This window comes from Python bivittatus, unplaced genomic scaffold (assembly GCF_059951505.1).
Source record: "Python bivittatus isolate LINGU-HERP-01145 unplaced genomic scaffold, Pbiv_v1 ctg000700_np1212, whole genome shotgun sequence".
Taxonomy (NCBI): Eukaryota; Metazoa; Chordata; class Lepidosauria; order Squamata; family Pythonidae; genus Python; species Python bivittatus.
In genome coordinates this window covers 58,540,806-58,558,538 of record NW_028277098.1, presented here as the reverse complement: position 1 = coordinate 58,558,538, position 17,733 = coordinate 58,540,806, and the positions used below count along the sequence as shown (strand labels likewise).

The window sequence follows — 17,733 nt, the reverse complement described above, 5'->3', positions numbered from 1 at the left end:
TAGCACACAAACCAACTAAAGCCCTCCAAAACACCTTAAATAAACCAAAAGACCCAGTAGCCCAAGAAGAAAAAATAGGACATCTACAACATACAGTGTAAGGACTGTAATAGCCACTCTATAGGACAGACAGGCAGAAGACAAGCTCAGAGAGCACCAAGAACTCCACAGTTCAACCCTGAGCTACATATATTCTCTTTTACTGATACTTGCTATTAGTTAATATCCCTGTGTTCAGAGCTCATATATTACATTTGTTAGAATTATACAATTCTATGGAAGTGTCCACTTAGGTCACTGAGTGTGTCCTCCCGCTCAATGCTGGAATCCAAATTAAAGTAACCGTTTTATCTACCCTTCACTTGAACACATCCAGTGAAGAACAACTCAACACCTTTCCGAGTAACTGGATCTACTATCAAACTGTCCTTATTGTCAGGAAATTTTCTAACATCTAGCTGCAATCTTCCTTCCAATAACTTCCTGTATTATAAGTTAATATGAAACAGGTCTTGGCCAACTGTGGGGAAATATTACTTGCTATAAAACATGCTATAATCTGATCCTTAGAGACATTTATCTTTCACTATGCTACAAGATTTTATCTGAGACAGCCACTGGGATGAATTGTGGCTTCTTAATCTTTTCATCTCATTTCATTTTTATCTGGAAAGTTAGCTTAGTCTCTTACCAAGCTCCTGGGAAGCAACATCTAATTAGTAGTTAGCCTAGCCCTCTCTGTGATGGCCTTCTGGAGGCTTTTCAAGATCAAACTCTTCCAAAGAACTTATAGGGAATGTGTGCCATCTTTATTTGGATGCTATTTATTTATTATTAGCTTTTATATTATTGGTTTATTCTTGTGGAATCTTGTATTGTATTATTCTTATTTATTGTGTAAACGTTTATTGCATTTTATATTTTTGGAACCTGCTGTGAATTTTGAAAATACAGTGATATTCAGGTTTGATAAACAAATAAATTCCAGCATAAAAATACCCCAAGTAGAGAAATTAAAACGGTCCTTTCCCCAACCTCAAGGTAGCAATAATCTACTTCAAAGTACTGTATTTTATAACTGCAAAAAAATCACCATGGGTTTTTTTGTCTCATTAATCTTAACATCTCATATTTTAAATCTGGGCAATATTATTTTTAAAAGATATTTCCTTGGGTTTTAGACTTAAAACCACCAGTATACCTCACATCCATTCAAAGTGCTACTAATCATGCAGCACTGAATTTCTATCCATTCCAAATAATATGTACAGTAGGTTAAATCTCTACTCTTTATTAAACAGCTACTGCAGAGAGAGATATTCTATACATGTTATAGCATTAATTAAATCCATATCATATTTCTGCTATGTATGGGCTTTAAAAAAAAGCAAGCAAATTAAACATTTGCACGCATACAGTAAGAAATTACTGCAAAGAGATAGGAATAGCCCACTGCTTTCAATAATTTTATTACTGAAACAGAATTTTTTGAACATACAAAAGATAAAACCATTAAGAAAAATACTTATAACCATGGCCTTACAGTGAATTATTATAAATGTTACTTGTTTTATATCATGTATCAACTCATTGGTAACACTGCTCCTAATATGCATCACTTTTGTGATATCTGCTCATGCAAGAATACTCAATGCCTTTTTTGCTTTAAATTATTTACATTTAAAAGACAAAAGTAAGATAAACATGTTCCCTATTTTTCTCTAAAAAATAGAGTTCTATAGAAATTGGATGAAGATCTGGAAGGAGAAATGCATAATATGACACTGACTTTCTGGAAGTAAAAGTTTCCACTCCACATGCAAGCGCTCCAGTAGGGAAAGGTGCTAATTGGATGAAATGAGATGATTCCAATATAAGCATTCAGGGTGTGCAAGAAAAAAAACTATGTGATACTGGACTGATTTTCTCTGGTGCTTAACCTTAAGCCAAAGCCTTGTTATTTCCATGAAGCTAGTTTAGTGTTTTCTACAGATGTTCCACTGAGAGAAAGTAAGTTTTTAACTTTATCAGGCTAGTAAAGAGTGAGTAAAAAATGCAACCACCAAGAACTCACTGATTTAATTCTTTTATGGACTATTAATACTACGTAAAATGCAATTAATGGAAAATTTTAGATTGTGGGAGAATAGACAAACTGAATTTTGGTAGCAAGAAAAACTATCATATGGTAAAGAAAAGCTACAAATGCATTCCAAAAGAGCACACTCCTGGTAGATTTTGTTCATAACGCTGAACCATGATGTGGGTTTTGTTTGGTTTTGTTTTAATGTGATAAGTGATCTCATCCCCAAAACTCCTGGCTTGTTTAATAATAGCTTGTTATACATGAATCCAGAATTCTTGTATTCCACCAATTTCTTCTGGTTCCAGCAGAAGAAATAAAAACAAACTAAATATCTGGAAATTTTAAAAAATAGTTTAATACAAATATTAGTTTATCACTGTGAGAACATAATCCCTCGGTCCAAACAAGTCTGGGACCTTACAGAAAACTCTTAAATTAAAGAATCTAACTCTATAGGTCTATATATGAATGCTTTTATCTGAACAAATGATATGTAAATACACTTTATCTGAATAAATTTTATGTAAATACAAGCTTACTGTTTTTCTTACTGCAGCTTTATGAATTATCTATTTTAGAGATCAAAAAAGGTACTACTGCAGATTTTGGCTCGGACAATTATCTTAATTTTCTTTTATAATGGAAAGAGAGAGAGAGAAAAAATGCAGAGCCCTCTTTAGTGCCTCATAATGGATACTAAGGCCCCATTCACATACAGTGTTATCTTTGGCTTTCTCCCACACACTTGCACTGCAGGAAACATCACATATAAAAGAGAAACTATTCATCATGGTTTAGAAACAATTGCTTGATTTAAAAAACTACATTAAATGAATGCAAGACCTTCAGGAAGAGCATTTGGTGCAATTTTGGGTGGGCCGAGATGAAGCTAGGCATTGAAAAACACAAACTAAAATACCAATATTGTACAATAATTACTCAATCTCCTGTTAGACTGTTTTCATCTTTAAATTCCATCAAAGCACTAAAGCTTGTATTTCAGAAAGAATTTGCATACTGTATGTCCACAGCTTAATATGATTCTGGGACATTCCCTAAAAAGCTTCTACAATAAGTAATCTATTCTTTTGAGCAAGCACAAAATAAAATTAAAGCTTGCTAACTACAAGCTATTCTAGCAGCACACAATCAATCCCATTCTGAAGCTCTAACACAGTCTATACAATAAACTAATCAACTTCTTTAGAATCACTCACTCCAACTTTAGAAAACATGACAAGTGTCCAAGTGACAACTAGTGAACCTTTACTAAGAAAGGGGGCATCAGTGCCACCGTAGGATTGATCATAGGATTTTTAATTCAACTCAACAGCGGCCACATTAAGTTTAGGAAATCTATTCATCTAAACAGCACAATGCTACATATATGACACTGCCTAAAATGTGATCCCATTTTAAAGGTAAAGTTGTAAAATATGCCAGATTTATATTTAAATCTAAGAATGGTCCTACTGAAATTATCAGGCCACATCAACAATATCTGTTTCACATTTTCTAAATTAATTACCTCTAACCAGAATGTTTTGGAACAGGATACAGTACCCATAGAACTATTGTCACAAAGGAACACAGAATTCCATGGTCATATAACTTTTTGGGGCAGTGCAGGTAACACTTATCACTTCCCAAGATGGCAGAAGGGTTTGTCCCTGTGAAATTAACACTCATTTAAAAGCTTTATCTATTTCAGCAGATAAATGCAAGACCAGCTATCATTCTAAGTATAGCTAACCCAGCACATAAGAAAGCAGCTGTTAACAATTGTAAGTAATAAAAAAAGCAACTGAAGCAGAGAACGGCATAGACACAAAGGAACATTGTGCTGTAAGAATTTTGCTGATTGGCCTCAAACATACAACATGAAATAAAAAATAATAATCGACTTAAAAAATCAGCATGCTAGGAAAGATTTCTGCTACTGTCAGCTAACAATACTGGGATGACAATAGTTAAAATGCTCCAGGGAGATTCATTCAAGCTTTTGAAAACTTTGTCTATAGCAGCAACATTATGATTAGAGAACAAAATGTAATTTAAGAGCAATAAAGCTGAGAACCTTCTCCTTCAACTATTTGGGTTTTTAGTTTCCCATCTCTCCCCCATTAACCATATCTGACAAATATAAAAACTAAAGCAGAAAAGAACACATAATATTAAACAGGATGGTTATCTCATGTGCCAATAGCAAAAAAAAAAAAAAAAAAAAAACCTGCAGGTGTACTTATCCTAAACAATTCCCCCCATGTGTTTGGTCTACCTTCAATAGCTGTACCAGCCAGGATAAGCAACTTCTGAATACTGTATGCTGAAGTGCTGAATTTTTTAAGAATCCCTTGGCTTCCAGTAGTATTATACATATCCAGCTGTCCTATCTATAGTGCATAGTGTCTTTTTCTTTAATAACTAAAAAAAACAAAAAGATGAAGCAACTGTGAACACATCACAAAAATATTTGGATTTTTATTTGTTTGTTTTTGTGTCTTTGAATCAGTGTGATTCCTGGTAACTTCCAGGACTAGTCCCTGTAGTTTTCTTGGCAAGATTTTCAGAAATGGCTTGCCAAGGCAGGACTAGAACTCACAGTCTCCCAGTTTCTAGCCTGGTACATTTATCTTATTTTTATTTATTTAGAAAATTTATATATTTATATATGATAAACATAGAACAATAAAAAATGAAAAATATTTATGAAGAAGTTCACCACTCTAATTTTTTAGAATCCGGCTATTAAAAAGAATAAACAATAAGCTATATATCTTTAAAAAACATCTGAATATGTACAATAAATGCCTAACTTTGTTCAGCAGCCACTGGTCAAGAGGAAGGTATTGTGCATCTTTCTTGCCTTAGCAAGAAGTGTGTTTTTTTTTTAATTCAGTATAGCATTGTTAAACAATTTGAATTTACCAGGGAGAACAAGAGATGGAGTTCAGCATCATCAGGACTACAGATTGCTCATCTCTCCTGTATACAGTCATAGACATCATTATGACACACTAGCTATTACTGTTCTTCAGCTGACTAGTAGTTCTTCCTAGCATTTATAGCAGCATTTATAGTAACTGTAGTCTATTAAAGCCCAACAGAGCAGATAGTCCAGCACAGTGGATTTCCATAATTATTATGACTGAAACCTGGTTCACTAAAGCATATAAATGATGATATAAGGAACAATATGAACACTGAAATTCATAAAACTGACTGTAGTGAACTCGTCTCAAGAGTAGTTATCAACGATGCTAAAGTGAACTGTGACCTTGCACAAAGAACCCAGAAAAAAAACATAAATAGGAAACATGATAATATCCAAAAATAGGATTTCATGGGACTGGAAGTCCATTTGCCTCTAGCCACTCTAATCCTGAACAGAAACTTTCTCATTAAGAAAATATTATAACGTGAAATATTTTGATGCAGTTCTTATTCATTACAATTAATTTGGTTGTGGTACCAAGCCACAGGTGTTCATATCAGCAATACTACTAGGTAGGTATAGCACATAGAAAATTAACCATATAAACTTGCATTAACCATACAATGCTTTTTTGAGTGTATTGCTTTCAATCATCATTCTCAGAATAATATTTTAGAGTATCTCTTGTTTCTTAATTTCAGCTATTGTTCAACCACAGAAAGTTGACCATTAGTACACATGCACAAAAGTGGAATTCCATTTTTTCTCCATCCTCCCACCCCTCAAATAACTCTTTATCTAGATAAATAGCATTATTATACTTGATCAGCATACATTATAGCTATTTCATAATATTGTAAATACAACTGAATCCATTGTGAGATTATACCACATGAGAACTAATCTTAGAGGTACAGTTTCACTGTGATGAAAATGGCACTGCTAAATTCCTTCCTACCAAGCCTGTAGTCCTTCAGCCTTACTGCTCAGCATTTTGGTGGAATAACGGCAGCACAACTGTGTTGGGGAAAGCAGTATGTATCAAACACTCTGTTCTTACTGTACTGTCCAACACAACTGCATCCTTGCAAGTCTTATGAATTTGTCTGGTGGTATGGTGGGAAGACAATTTATATAGTGTACATTGTTTATATTTTATGTTATGGGTTCAATCATCTGTTGCATTATTCAGAGTTTTAATTATTTGGCATCTGCGTGACTTTATAGGACTGTGCTTTTCTCAATGTATAAATTAATACTCAGACATACACTTATATAATACCATTTCAGACTTCTGTACACATGTTCCTTAAAGTATGTACTGATCTTTGTAGCTGCCTATTTAATCTTTAATCTGTGATCAGGTATCAATGTGCTTAATGTTACATTTTATAATGTAATTTGTTAATTAAGTATTTCTGTTTAGGGACCTGCACTATCCTGGATCTCATTATTTTTCTTCTCCTTTTCCAAAATAATATATTTTTGTTACTGAATTTGATCCAGTGTATAGAACATTTTAAATTGCACCTATTTTTTAAAATTTATACAGTATGCATCAAGCAATAATTTCATATACGGGATTTCTTCCAGCTCTGTACAATAGGCCAACATTATTACTTCTGTACTGCAGAAAAAAATCAGCAATTGGTATGCAAAGTTGTTAGGAAAAAAGACAAAACATTGTGGCTTTCTCCTTCCTCCTAGCAACCCTCTTTAGATTAGTGGGAAGCAGAGAGTCTAGGTTTCCTTTCCATTAAGCAATCCAGCTCAAAATCCTTGATTTAATGAAGAAAACCAGAGACAATGTGTGTGTGTATGTATGAAGAGAGAAGTCTTATGGCTTTCCCCTTCCTTCTAATAACCTTTGTCAAGATTTCTAAGAGGAAGGGGACATGTGCATGTGCATGTGATGAGCATGTGCAATGTGTTGTGCTAAAAAGATGCATGCACTTATTTTATCTCCAACTCAGCAATCTATGCAGTATTCAGGACCAAAACAATTCTCTGCCTTTATGAAGATGGAAGGCTACAGAATGATAGAATAAAGGAATTCCTACATTTCATATTAGATTACATCCAAGGACATACTGTCTCACAGTTCTAGCTTAACTACTAGATGCATTGCAATTGCAATGCAATATGATGCATTGTTCCCAAAACTTCTATGTATGAGTTCACGTATGTTCAGGTTGCCTAGTCAGCTGCAAAAGACAGCAAAACAAGTCAAAGAAGACATAATGTGGTAGGCAAAGCTGAATGTAAGCCTGGCAAGTAGAACCACCATGCAGCGAGTGTCAAAGCTGTTTTTGCTCCCTACCCCCTCAAAAATAGTTTGAAATCAACTCTGAAATGTTGAGAATGGACAGACAAAACCATGAACTAATTAGTGCTCTCTCCAGGTGACTTAAGAATGCAGAGAGAGAGGGAGAGAGAGAGAGATTCAGTCAATGCCCTACTTCTCAGCTACATAGCTTCTGAAATAACAGAAATCTTCATCCTCACCACACACACTAAAAATTATTAGAAACTCTTTCCCACATATACATTTTAGTACATGTTGCGTGCATATGCCTGGCCCTCTTTTTTCCAGGAAAAAAATCTGGATTGATACAAGGGGATCTACCTAGCTGCCAAGGCGCTATTCCTTCTATTTCTGTGGAAATGTTACTGTGAGTTGGGAAACCGAAAGGACAGCATATCAACAATTTTTCAGCAGCAACTAATAGTGTTTCTGCAATGGCAGGAATGGGAGAATGCAGCCAGGATTGATCCATTGTTTGTAAATTCTTTGCAGATCCTTGCAACTCCTCCTGCAACTAGTCCTTGCAACTAGTAAGAACTTGACAAGTATACTATCTGCTCCCCAGAATGGGGTCAGTGGGGCTGCAAAGCATCCACAAATACCTAATAATGAAACTTCCTTGTAAGTTCAACTAAAGCTCTATAGAACTAGTGGAAGAAAAACGTAGTAACAATTGTTTTGACTTCAAGTGATAGCATGAGGGAGGCGTTCATGTTTCAAAGCTCTTCAGAATAAAACATTTATACAGCATGAATCAAGCAGCCAAAACAATAGCAAATTTTAATAATTTGTTTATTTTTAATGCAGTTTTATACATATTATCTCTCAACCAGAAATAAATAGATTTTGCTCTTAACACCGTCAGTGTTGTGAGATCACAGGGGTCTGACTTTCAAACAAGGGCAAAATCCTCATATGGAGTGACCTCAGTCAGGTTTCTAAAGCTCCAGAGAACAAGCACAATTCTAGGACATGTATTCCTATTTTCACTCACCCAAATAGAAATAAAATAGTACACTGTATCTACTGTGTTTACATAAGCATCAATCAGCGGCCTATTCCCAGAACTCACTTTAAAAGAAGTTATCAACAGGTGTCTGTTTTGCATACTTGGATTTCTAAAAGGAAAAATAACTTTTTTCCACAAAGTACATTATTTTCCTATTTATAAATGATAGTAGTTCCCATTATGGTCTTAGTGCTGTCTTAGATCATATACAGTGACAGAGTATATCTAACTGGCAGACAACCCATATATTGGCTGAACAGACTTGCAAAACAGGAAATGCTGCTATGTACACATTACTGTTAGAGATAGCCAGAATCTCTGGAAAATTTCCCAAGGACATCAGATCACAAAACAACATCTTAATGGAAGAAGCATGTTATTGATAAATGGTACCAATTACATTCACAAAACATTGGCCACTATTATGGAATTTCAACTTACATTCTAAGAACAAAGCTTCTTCATCACATGCAATTCTGCACTATGTGAAAGAATTAAAGCCCCTAGAGTAAATAGTTATTTACTGGATAAATTACTCCTAGCACTGTGCACATAAAGTAAGATAACACAGAAGCCATTTATCTGAAAATGATTTTTTTTCTTCAGAAGAAAAAACTGGTCAATTTTGCTTCTTTAGGACTTCTTTATATAATGATCCAACCTGGATTTATATTGTTAAAATCATCATATGATAGATATTCAGAGAAGGCCCAGAGTGTGTCCAGAAGATCACTAATTACCATTTCAACAGTGAGATATTAAAATACACACACATATTGTCAGCACAATTATCTGAAAAATTCAGCTGTACCCTTACTAGCCACTCTGTCATAGCTTTAGACATACACCCATAGAGTGTTTTTATTTTAAGCAAAAGTTTGTAAACCTGTTTTTTCATCTTAAGTTTCTAAAACACCTAATATTTTAAAAACACCACGTTTGAATGCATTTATTGCAAAAATCATTAGAATCAAACTTCATCACAGCATCATGAACAAGGAGGACAGTTAGGGCAATCAAGTAACTGTCCAGGTCAGCCAATCATCTTTATCTGGGCGTAAAGCCAGTAAGAATTAATATCAGTACTGCAGTGATTTTCCCTTAGGTTTGCCTACCCCCCTCAAAACATTAGACAAAAGCTTTAAAAGAACACAAAAAGATGGTGAAGTTGTGAACCTCCAAGAAAGTTGAGGGGTTCATTACCTCTCTTATTGTGCCTGCTCATGAATCAAAAGGAGAAAAATACTGATAAATTTTAATCATCAGAGTCAAAATATTGATCACTTGTGAGTGTTCAATAGAGTATCCCTGCATTCCCTTGAATTAAAACAGAGTAGACACTGTGGGACAAAAAAAGCATTTTTATTAAAGGCAGTAATAGATAAAATCACAGCCAAAATATCTCTGAAGAAAGGAAGATGTTAAAAGTGAATGAGCTGCAGTGAGCTAAAAACTGTCAGGCAATGTCCACGGAGAGATAACATATACACATAAGAAGGATCTTCGATGGTAGTTTTAAGTCAATTTTTTCAGACTGCGTTAGGGCATCATCTGAAGTAGAAAGAAATGGAATACAGGGTTTTGGTGTTTTAGGGAGCAGAATCCTTTCTCTACCAAAGAAGGATATCAAGGTTTTCCATGACAAACAAAAGAGTGGAGATGCCCAAGCTATTTTCAGAAAAGAGGGGCACTAATTATTGGAGTGTTAGCAATAAAACAGTCACAGAAATATATATGATTTTATCAATTAAAAAGCAGTAAATAGCAATCCTGACTACATTGGGATGCAAGGGATTTTTGATTTTGTGCATCCAAGGGATTCAGGCACTCTAGGTTAAAATACTCACTTTTCCTTACCAACAAAAGCTAGCACACAACCCTTGCAAACAAATATTCTTGTCTCTAACTGGTAGACATTTAGCAATTGAACATTAAGCGAGTATAAACAAACTGAAGTTAAGAACATAAGCATGGTAATCAAATGGACATGATGCAACAATGTCTCCCTTTTCATAGGAGATGGACTTCGCGAGTATTTCCATCACACCTTTCCTCTGGTAGAAAATATCTGATTCTGTAAATAATGCAGTTTACTTGCTTGCCGTTTCATCCACCCAACCAATACCAACAAGCAAATCACCAGTGCTACTTGAAAGATTAAGATCATCACAATAGGGTGTAGAGCAATATTTAGTACTCCATTTGAACTTGGTGACCATCCCAGAAGCACCTCCCACCAGGCATGGTCTCCAGCTGATGTAACTTTTGCTACAATCTGGGCTATTTCCTGATTGTTGTGGTGAATCTCCAAGGCAGCATTTTCACCCATATCTCTGAGTTTCAGTAATTCTTGCTTGAGAGAGGGGTGAGAAAGCAGATTTTTAAGAGTAGAAAGGCCAAGACCAAGTGAAATAGGAGATATTTCTTTATATAAAGAGGGATAAGCTTTCATATGTTGCACAGTCCAAACAGGTACACGAAATTGGAAATCACATCCTACAATCATGCTAATATTGCAAAAGCAACGATTAATATAAGGCAGCATAGGTTGGATGACTAGACTATTAATGATTATAAACTCACATGGAGTTCTAATGCAAATACATCCCTTGCCAGTGTACACAACAGTAGACATTTCTTCTTGAACTACATCAAAAGAACAATGAGAGTTATTTACAAGCTGAGGAGAAAAGCATTCATGATGTTCTTCTAAGCTGTTATCATCACATACAAAGCCTAAATTCTCTCTTTTTACACAGCCCTGCACATTAACCGTTTGCCACTCACCATCCCTCAAGTGTGCCCATTTATTAGTGTCTCTGGAATACATGACCAAGTCTCTGTCAATCTGGAATCCCAGGGGCACTATTGGATAGATAGGAATAATTTGAGTGGCTTCTACAGTTATTAAGAATAACCGCAGTATGTTTTCAGTAGAATCATAGGATGCATTTAGCAGTCTCCACCAAGCTTCTAAAGCGATTTCACCTGGTGTGAGTTCTGGTCGAATTAAATTGCTTACCTCCATAGGAATTCTTCCTGCCTTAGCTTCTCGAATCATACCCATGATTACATTTTGTGTGATTACCTGGGCCTGTTCACATGCTAAAGCCAATGAAACATTATTTTGGAGAGACTGAATCCCAGAGACTATCAGAATGCTATCATTTTCTAAAATTGCTTCCCAGACTGGAAGCACTTTACTAATAGCTTGTGGTTGTTTTGTGAGTTGTAAGAGAGATTTGGTTAATGGGGCAGCAAGTTTCCCTATTTGTTTTGTGGAATATGAAAGTTTATTAGCTAATACTTCTATGTTGGCTGCATCTATGAAAGAAACTCCTGCCCCCAGGGGGCCAAGCCAATCTAACAATTCCCTTTTTATTCTTTCTCCATGATGTATTCTTTCCCACATTTTAACCCATTCCATCCAACCTCTGTGGCTAATATCAAGAAAGGGAGAACACTGGGGCACTTTCTGTGATACATTCAAACCTTCGAAATGAATCTGCACCTCCTTCAGAGAGGTCTGTGGGTTCCTAACAATTTGCTCAGGCTGATCTAATTTCAGTACATGAGATCCAATAATGGGATTTCTCATACGGCGGAGTGAGAGAAGGTCTGTGATCAGTGGATTAAACTGAAGAATTGTTTTGTTTTGAAAGCCCAGTTCTACCTGATACAAACCTTGTTCACTAATTTTTTGTGTTATGGAAATATGTCCATAGAATTTAAACTTAATAGAGGATGTTCTTTGATCACAGTGTGTTCCTTTAATTGGAACCACCCAATCTGGGGGTCCCTGTCTAATTAAGTCTGTTCCCTTTAATTCCCACTCATGTGATTCCCAATTAACAATCAGTTGGGTGATTTTTTTCCCAGAAGGTGAAGTTAAGGATAGCTGCAAATGATTTTTAAGAAATTTAGTATGTTGGGACCCAATAACAGTTCTCAGATGCAATGGTGCACCAAATTTCCATAAAGCAGCAGAAATTAGGGCAATGTCACATGAATTGTCCTGGGTTACACTATTTCCAGTTGTGTGAGAGTCCAAAAGTGTTGGCAAAGGTCGGCATGAAACAGGAATATGAAAACCTGGACTGTCCACTTGCATGTCATAACAAAAATGTCCAATTTCTCCACTGGCCTTGACAGTACAATTAGCCAAGTCTCTCCAATGGCAGCTGACTGAGTCTGAGGCAGCATAGAATATGTACAAGCTCTGGAACACTCCAGGGTTGGAACTGTTGGCATATAATCCATGCATGCGGCATATCAACTTTATTTCAGATACTCCTCCTTTTGGAAAACAAGCCCACAGTTTCACAGGGATGGTAGACTCATTCTGGGTAGCAGAAACAAGCATCCATCCATTCCACAGGAACAGCAGCAAAGTCAACATCTTCGAATGCATCTGAGAGAGAAAAACACAAAAAGAATATCCAAAGCCCCTATTGCCTGGATGTGGAGTACTTACTTGAGGAAGTGTTTTTTAGGTGCTCCTGTTGCCTTTAAATCAGAGGATTAATTTCTCACTAGTACTTTCATTTTCCTGCAGATGACAGGAATTTGATACTACAGGACAACAATGACTGGAGACTCTTCAGAGGTTCATAACTTCAGCCCAGTACTCAGCCTCCCAGTACTACAACGGAAATGAGAGCACTCCAGTTCTGATCAGGATGAGCGATCTGGACATTTGTCCATCCAAGTTCTATTTCTCATGACACTCAGAATATGGTACCCCCTTTTTCATTTTAGGTGATAGCCAAGCATTCTTCTCTTTTTTTTTTGCTAGAACTTGCCAGCTCAGCAACTACAAACAGGCAAGATGGAAGTTAAGAAACAAAATGGAAGCGTAAGGACAAAATCAAGTTTGTTTCCTGAAAGGTTTGTTTTACATTTTGTAGTCAATTATATTACGTGAGACTCTTATTTGGGGGTAAGATCTCAAACAAAAAGAAGTACAGTGGTACCTCAGTTCCCGAACTTAATTCGTTCCGTGACTCTGGTCGCGAACTGAATTGGTCATGAACCGAATCAAATTTTCCCATATGGTTCAATGTAAATACGGTTAATCTGTTCTGACCCCTCCGAATTTGGTCGCCAACCGATTTTTGATCGCGTCCCGAATCAAATTTCCCCATAAGGTTCAATGTAATTACGGTTAATCCGTTCTGAACCATTTTTTTTTTTTTTTAAACCGCAAAAATATGACACAAAGTACAGCACGAAGAGAGAGAAAGCTAACCTTGCTTGACGCAACTTCTGGCGTGGAGGACAGGAAGGCAGGTGGGGAGGCGGATATTGCTTGGAGGGAGAGTCCCCCTCCCTACAGGAAGTCGCGACCACGTGTCACGGGAGGGAAAATGGCCGCGGATCCTGTTCGTAACCCGATCCGGCGTTCGCGAACGGAGGCAAATTTTTGCAACCGGAGCTGTTCGTGAACCGAAAAGTTCGTGAACAGAAGCATTCGTGACTCAAGGCACCACTGTACAAGCTTTTTTCAGTCAAATATATTATTATTCATATCTATTTAGAAGATCTTGAGTCAAGAAATCCTAATGATGAGACAATCTTGCGCTAGGAAGAGGCCAATCAATTCCAAGTTCTAATACAACTGCAGTTAGTGTTTTCCAGAATCAGCAAGTAAACTGCCAAATTAAGTGGATATCAAGTGTTGCTAACAGTGAATTCTAGATCCTTTTGGATTTTAGTGACAATAACTTTCATTAGAATTATAGTATAGGACACAAGTTGGTATATGTGGCAGCAGAATCAGGGCAATTCACTGGGAGACAAAAATCTTGATCTGATTCATCTTTTTTTCAGTGCTAGTCTAATAACAACTTGAAAATATACTACTGGACATACAGTACTATTTCTGATACAATGGTAGTATAAATAAAAAGCCTGCATTTTGGCAACAACTTAGTTTACATAAGCATTGTATTGACTTACAGAAATGTGAACATGAATATTATTTAGTAACTGTCCCTATAATTTTTTAATAAAAACTATTTTTTAAAAAATGATAAATCTACAAGATTGTAACACTAACACAATCAGCAAGTACATTTCTTTTTTATTACTGCATGTAATATTGATTTGTTTATTAATGCATGAAATGTTTACTTGCCCACACAAGGAGTCAGTTCTATGTTCAGATTTCTACTTTGATATAAATTCATTTTAAGTACTTATAGCCTGAAGACTGCGCAATTCCCATCATACTTTGGCTTCTTGATTAATCTACAGCTCACAGAAGAAAATTACTAGCTATATTAACAATTCAGGTTTCCACAGTAGCAATTTTGTCTGCATTCATCCAAAATTGCTAGCATATTAAAAAAGCTTTACAGATAGTCCTTAAGTTACGACCATTCATTCAGTGATCATTCAAAGTTATGGTGGCACTGGATGAATGGTAGTTATGCCCGGTCCCTGAAGTTACAGCTGTTTTAGCACCCCATAGTCACATGATCAAAATTTGGGGGCTTGGCAAGCTACCCATACTTACAACCACAGGTGCGCTTCAACTCTCCCCACCTGCCTGTCTCTCCCCCATCTCTGCCCTTTTGGTCACCCTGCATAGCGGCAGTGGCATTGAGGCTGAAGTCTCAGCTGGCCACCACTGCTCCCAGGCCTTAACTTCAGCCCCAGTGCCACCGCCTCCAAGTACAGCCCCAAGCACCGCACCACAGCCAGCCACCCCAATGCCACAGTGCAAAGCCCCAGTCAATCCCACCACCTTCCACTCCACAGGCCCTGCCACACCCTTCTCCAAATGCCAGGCCTTCTTCCCGAGGCCGCTTGTACCATTCTCCAAATAACACACGCCATTCTCCAAATAGCACGTGCCATTCTCGCAATGCTTCTGAAGACTTCTGAGGCCTTCTAAAACCTCACAAGAAGGCCACACCGACTGTTCTCCAAATTGTGCATGCTGTTCTTGCAATGCTTTGGAAGGCCTCAGAAGCTTTCTGAAAGCTTTCTGAAGCAATGTGAGAATGGCATGCACAATTTGGAGAACAGCAGGCGCGACTTGGAGAACGGCGTGAGTGGCCTCAGGAAGAAAGCCTGGCATGGCCAGCAGCTGCCTTGTATAGGGCCAGGCCGGGTGTGCCTTGTCAGCAGCTGGAGGAAGATGGTGAAGGTCAGCTGGGGGCAGCAGGACCAGCAGCCTGGCAAGGCAAGCGGAGCGCAGAGAGGCAAGGCCAGCAGATCAGCAGGTCCAGTGGAGCGCAGGGATGGCAGGGTGGCAGGGCCAGTGGAGTGCAGGGCAGCAAGGCCAGCAGAGGTGGTGGAGTGCAAGGTGGCCAAAAGGGCAGAGATAGGCAGGTGGGGGAGTTGAAGAGAAGGCAGTCCCTTACCTTACTGAGGCTTGGGATTGGGAGTGACCAAGCTGGGAGTGGCTTGGATCAGGGTGGCTCCTCACCTAATGACTGGTGAGATTTGGTTAACAACAGCAACAGGGAGTGCTGGGATTGCTGTCGCTAAGCGATGCAGTCACGTGATGACACATTTTATGATCGCATTGCTTAGTGATGGAAATTCCGGTCCCAATTACCATCGTAATTGAGGACTATCTATATATATTTTAGTTTTATCTGCCTAAAGGAGAAGGAGCCAACTTAACTATACTTGTTAAAAAATTCCAAAACACTTTTATTAGCCAGAAAAAGCAAAGGTCAAACATAGATGCATTAGGTCTCACCATTTCAAAGATCTTATCTCTATTCAGGCTATGCCACTCAAAAAGTATCTATTATAATTGGACAATCAGAGGCCAACATTACATCTATTGAACCTGAAGCACAACACTTAAATTGCCAGACATATGAGTGATACTTCCTGTAAAGTGCTGTGCAAATCAATCACAATGGGCTCTCAAGGGATCTACACTTTCTTCTTATAGAACCAAAAGTCTTACATGCAAGACTTCTGACCACCTCAAAAAACTCCAATGGATGCTTTCCTTCTTTATCATGTAGATAATAAAAGTTTTCTTTCAGATGAGACTTTATGGACACATCTATGTAATAATACACAAGTGATTTTCTATTGTTGTCTTCCAAGTTGCTTTATTCTCCCATCCACGCCCTAACCAGCCGTAACCTTCTTTAGCTTCCAAGACCAGATAAGGTACTTATCCACATCTTTATGGATTTGTTTTTCTCCTATCCCTGAGACAAGTAGGTATTTCACTTTCCATATCTCTGCCTCAACAGTGGTACTTTTACCACAATTCTGCAGCAAAGCTAATAAAATTGCTGCCCGCATAGAAAAAAACATGTTATTTTCTATACAGTAATTGGTTCATCTGGACTAGGAAGAAACAGTGTTTGCAGCAGGAGAGGATGTTGCATGCTGCTTTTTCCCAGCCAGAAGAACCAATCTTGAATTTTGCTTTCTTATCTCTACATCTTCTGGATGTAGAAAGGGATCCACTGGAAGTGGGAAATCTTGCTTCCAAAGCCTTTCTGCCCCTAACGTGAGATGCTCCTGGGCATCCTTCTCCCTCCCTGCAGCCCAGCAAGCACTTACTCTCTTGGTACCATGTTATGTGCTCCACTGCAGCACCTGGTGCCTCCCCAGAAAGGGAAAAGCATGACAGCCCAAATCAATGCTATTGCAGAAGAGTGGGCACTGGCCACATCAGCTGATGCCCATGTCATGCTATTGCAACTGCAATTCTCCAAAGTGGTGTTTGTCCATTCTTCTCCCTGTCTATCCCAAAGCCAAACCTGCTGCCACTGCTGTTCTTGCCATTATTTTCACTCGCATGTTTTCTCCACCTCCCCAGTATTGAGAAAGGCCAGGGCCAACCTGGGGCCAGCCTTTGAGTGAAGGCAGAGCACCAAAGGAATTTGGAAGGCATATGAGTGGCACACATTCTTCTCAATATCCACAGTGGAAAATGTGGAATGCGAATGTGTAGAGGGCACCCTGCAGATTGCTGATATTTGTCAGGTTCTCTCTATGTGACATAGAATGTTTTATTGCTTTTTCTAGTGGAAAACACAATTTTCCTTGATCTGGCTTCAGCCTGCCTCAGCAGCAAGCTGGTAATGAAATGGAGACTCCACTGTGAGGAAGGCTCCTGAATACCCAGTAAGTGAACCATCTCCAAGCCAGAATAAGGAAATTGTGGGGATGAGCCCAGCGTCAGCCAGTTCCTACCACCTGCTGAGACAGAATTGTCATAAGTCTTTAAACAGGATCTAGTCCATGTTCAAAAAGTTTCAGTCCATGGTTTCCCACCATTTCTGTTGTCCATTAATTTCATTACTATCAGATTCCCAGTTGGAGAGATCATTCAGAAGCAGTTTTATCAATTTTCCAGGCTTTTTTCAATAGCATAAGGTTAACTTGGAAGGATGAAAAAAAGGACACCTGAT

General features: G+C 37.8%; 1 protein-coding gene across 10 annotated transcripts in view; it reads right to left on the bottom strand.

Annotated features, from left to right (window-relative positions):
* The window catches only part of PPARD (peroxisome proliferator activated receptor delta), a 61,337-nt gene that overhangs the window by 27,716 nt on the left and 15,888 nt on the right, over nucleotides 1-17,733 (bottom strand). For 4 of the 10 annotated variants that reach the window (XM_088128498.1, XM_088128500.1, XM_088128499.1 and 1 more), the window contains 2 exons: nucleotides 13,584-13,769; nucleotides 8,067-12,746 (listed from right to left, as the gene is read on the bottom strand). The exons of 4 other annotated variants lie outside the window; for them this stretch is intronic. In XM_088128498.1, coding sequence (XP_087984624.1) covers nucleotides 10,377-12,746 — 2,370 coding nt within the window. In that variant the 5' untranslated portion in view covers nucleotides 13,584-13,769 and the 3' untranslated portion in view covers nucleotides 8,067-10,376. Of the gene's footprint in view, nucleotides 1-8,066; nucleotides 12,747-13,583; nucleotides 13,770-17,733 lie in introns of those variants that run through there. 2 more of the 10 variants (XM_025163686.2, XM_025163688.2) reach the window with 1 other exon arrangement.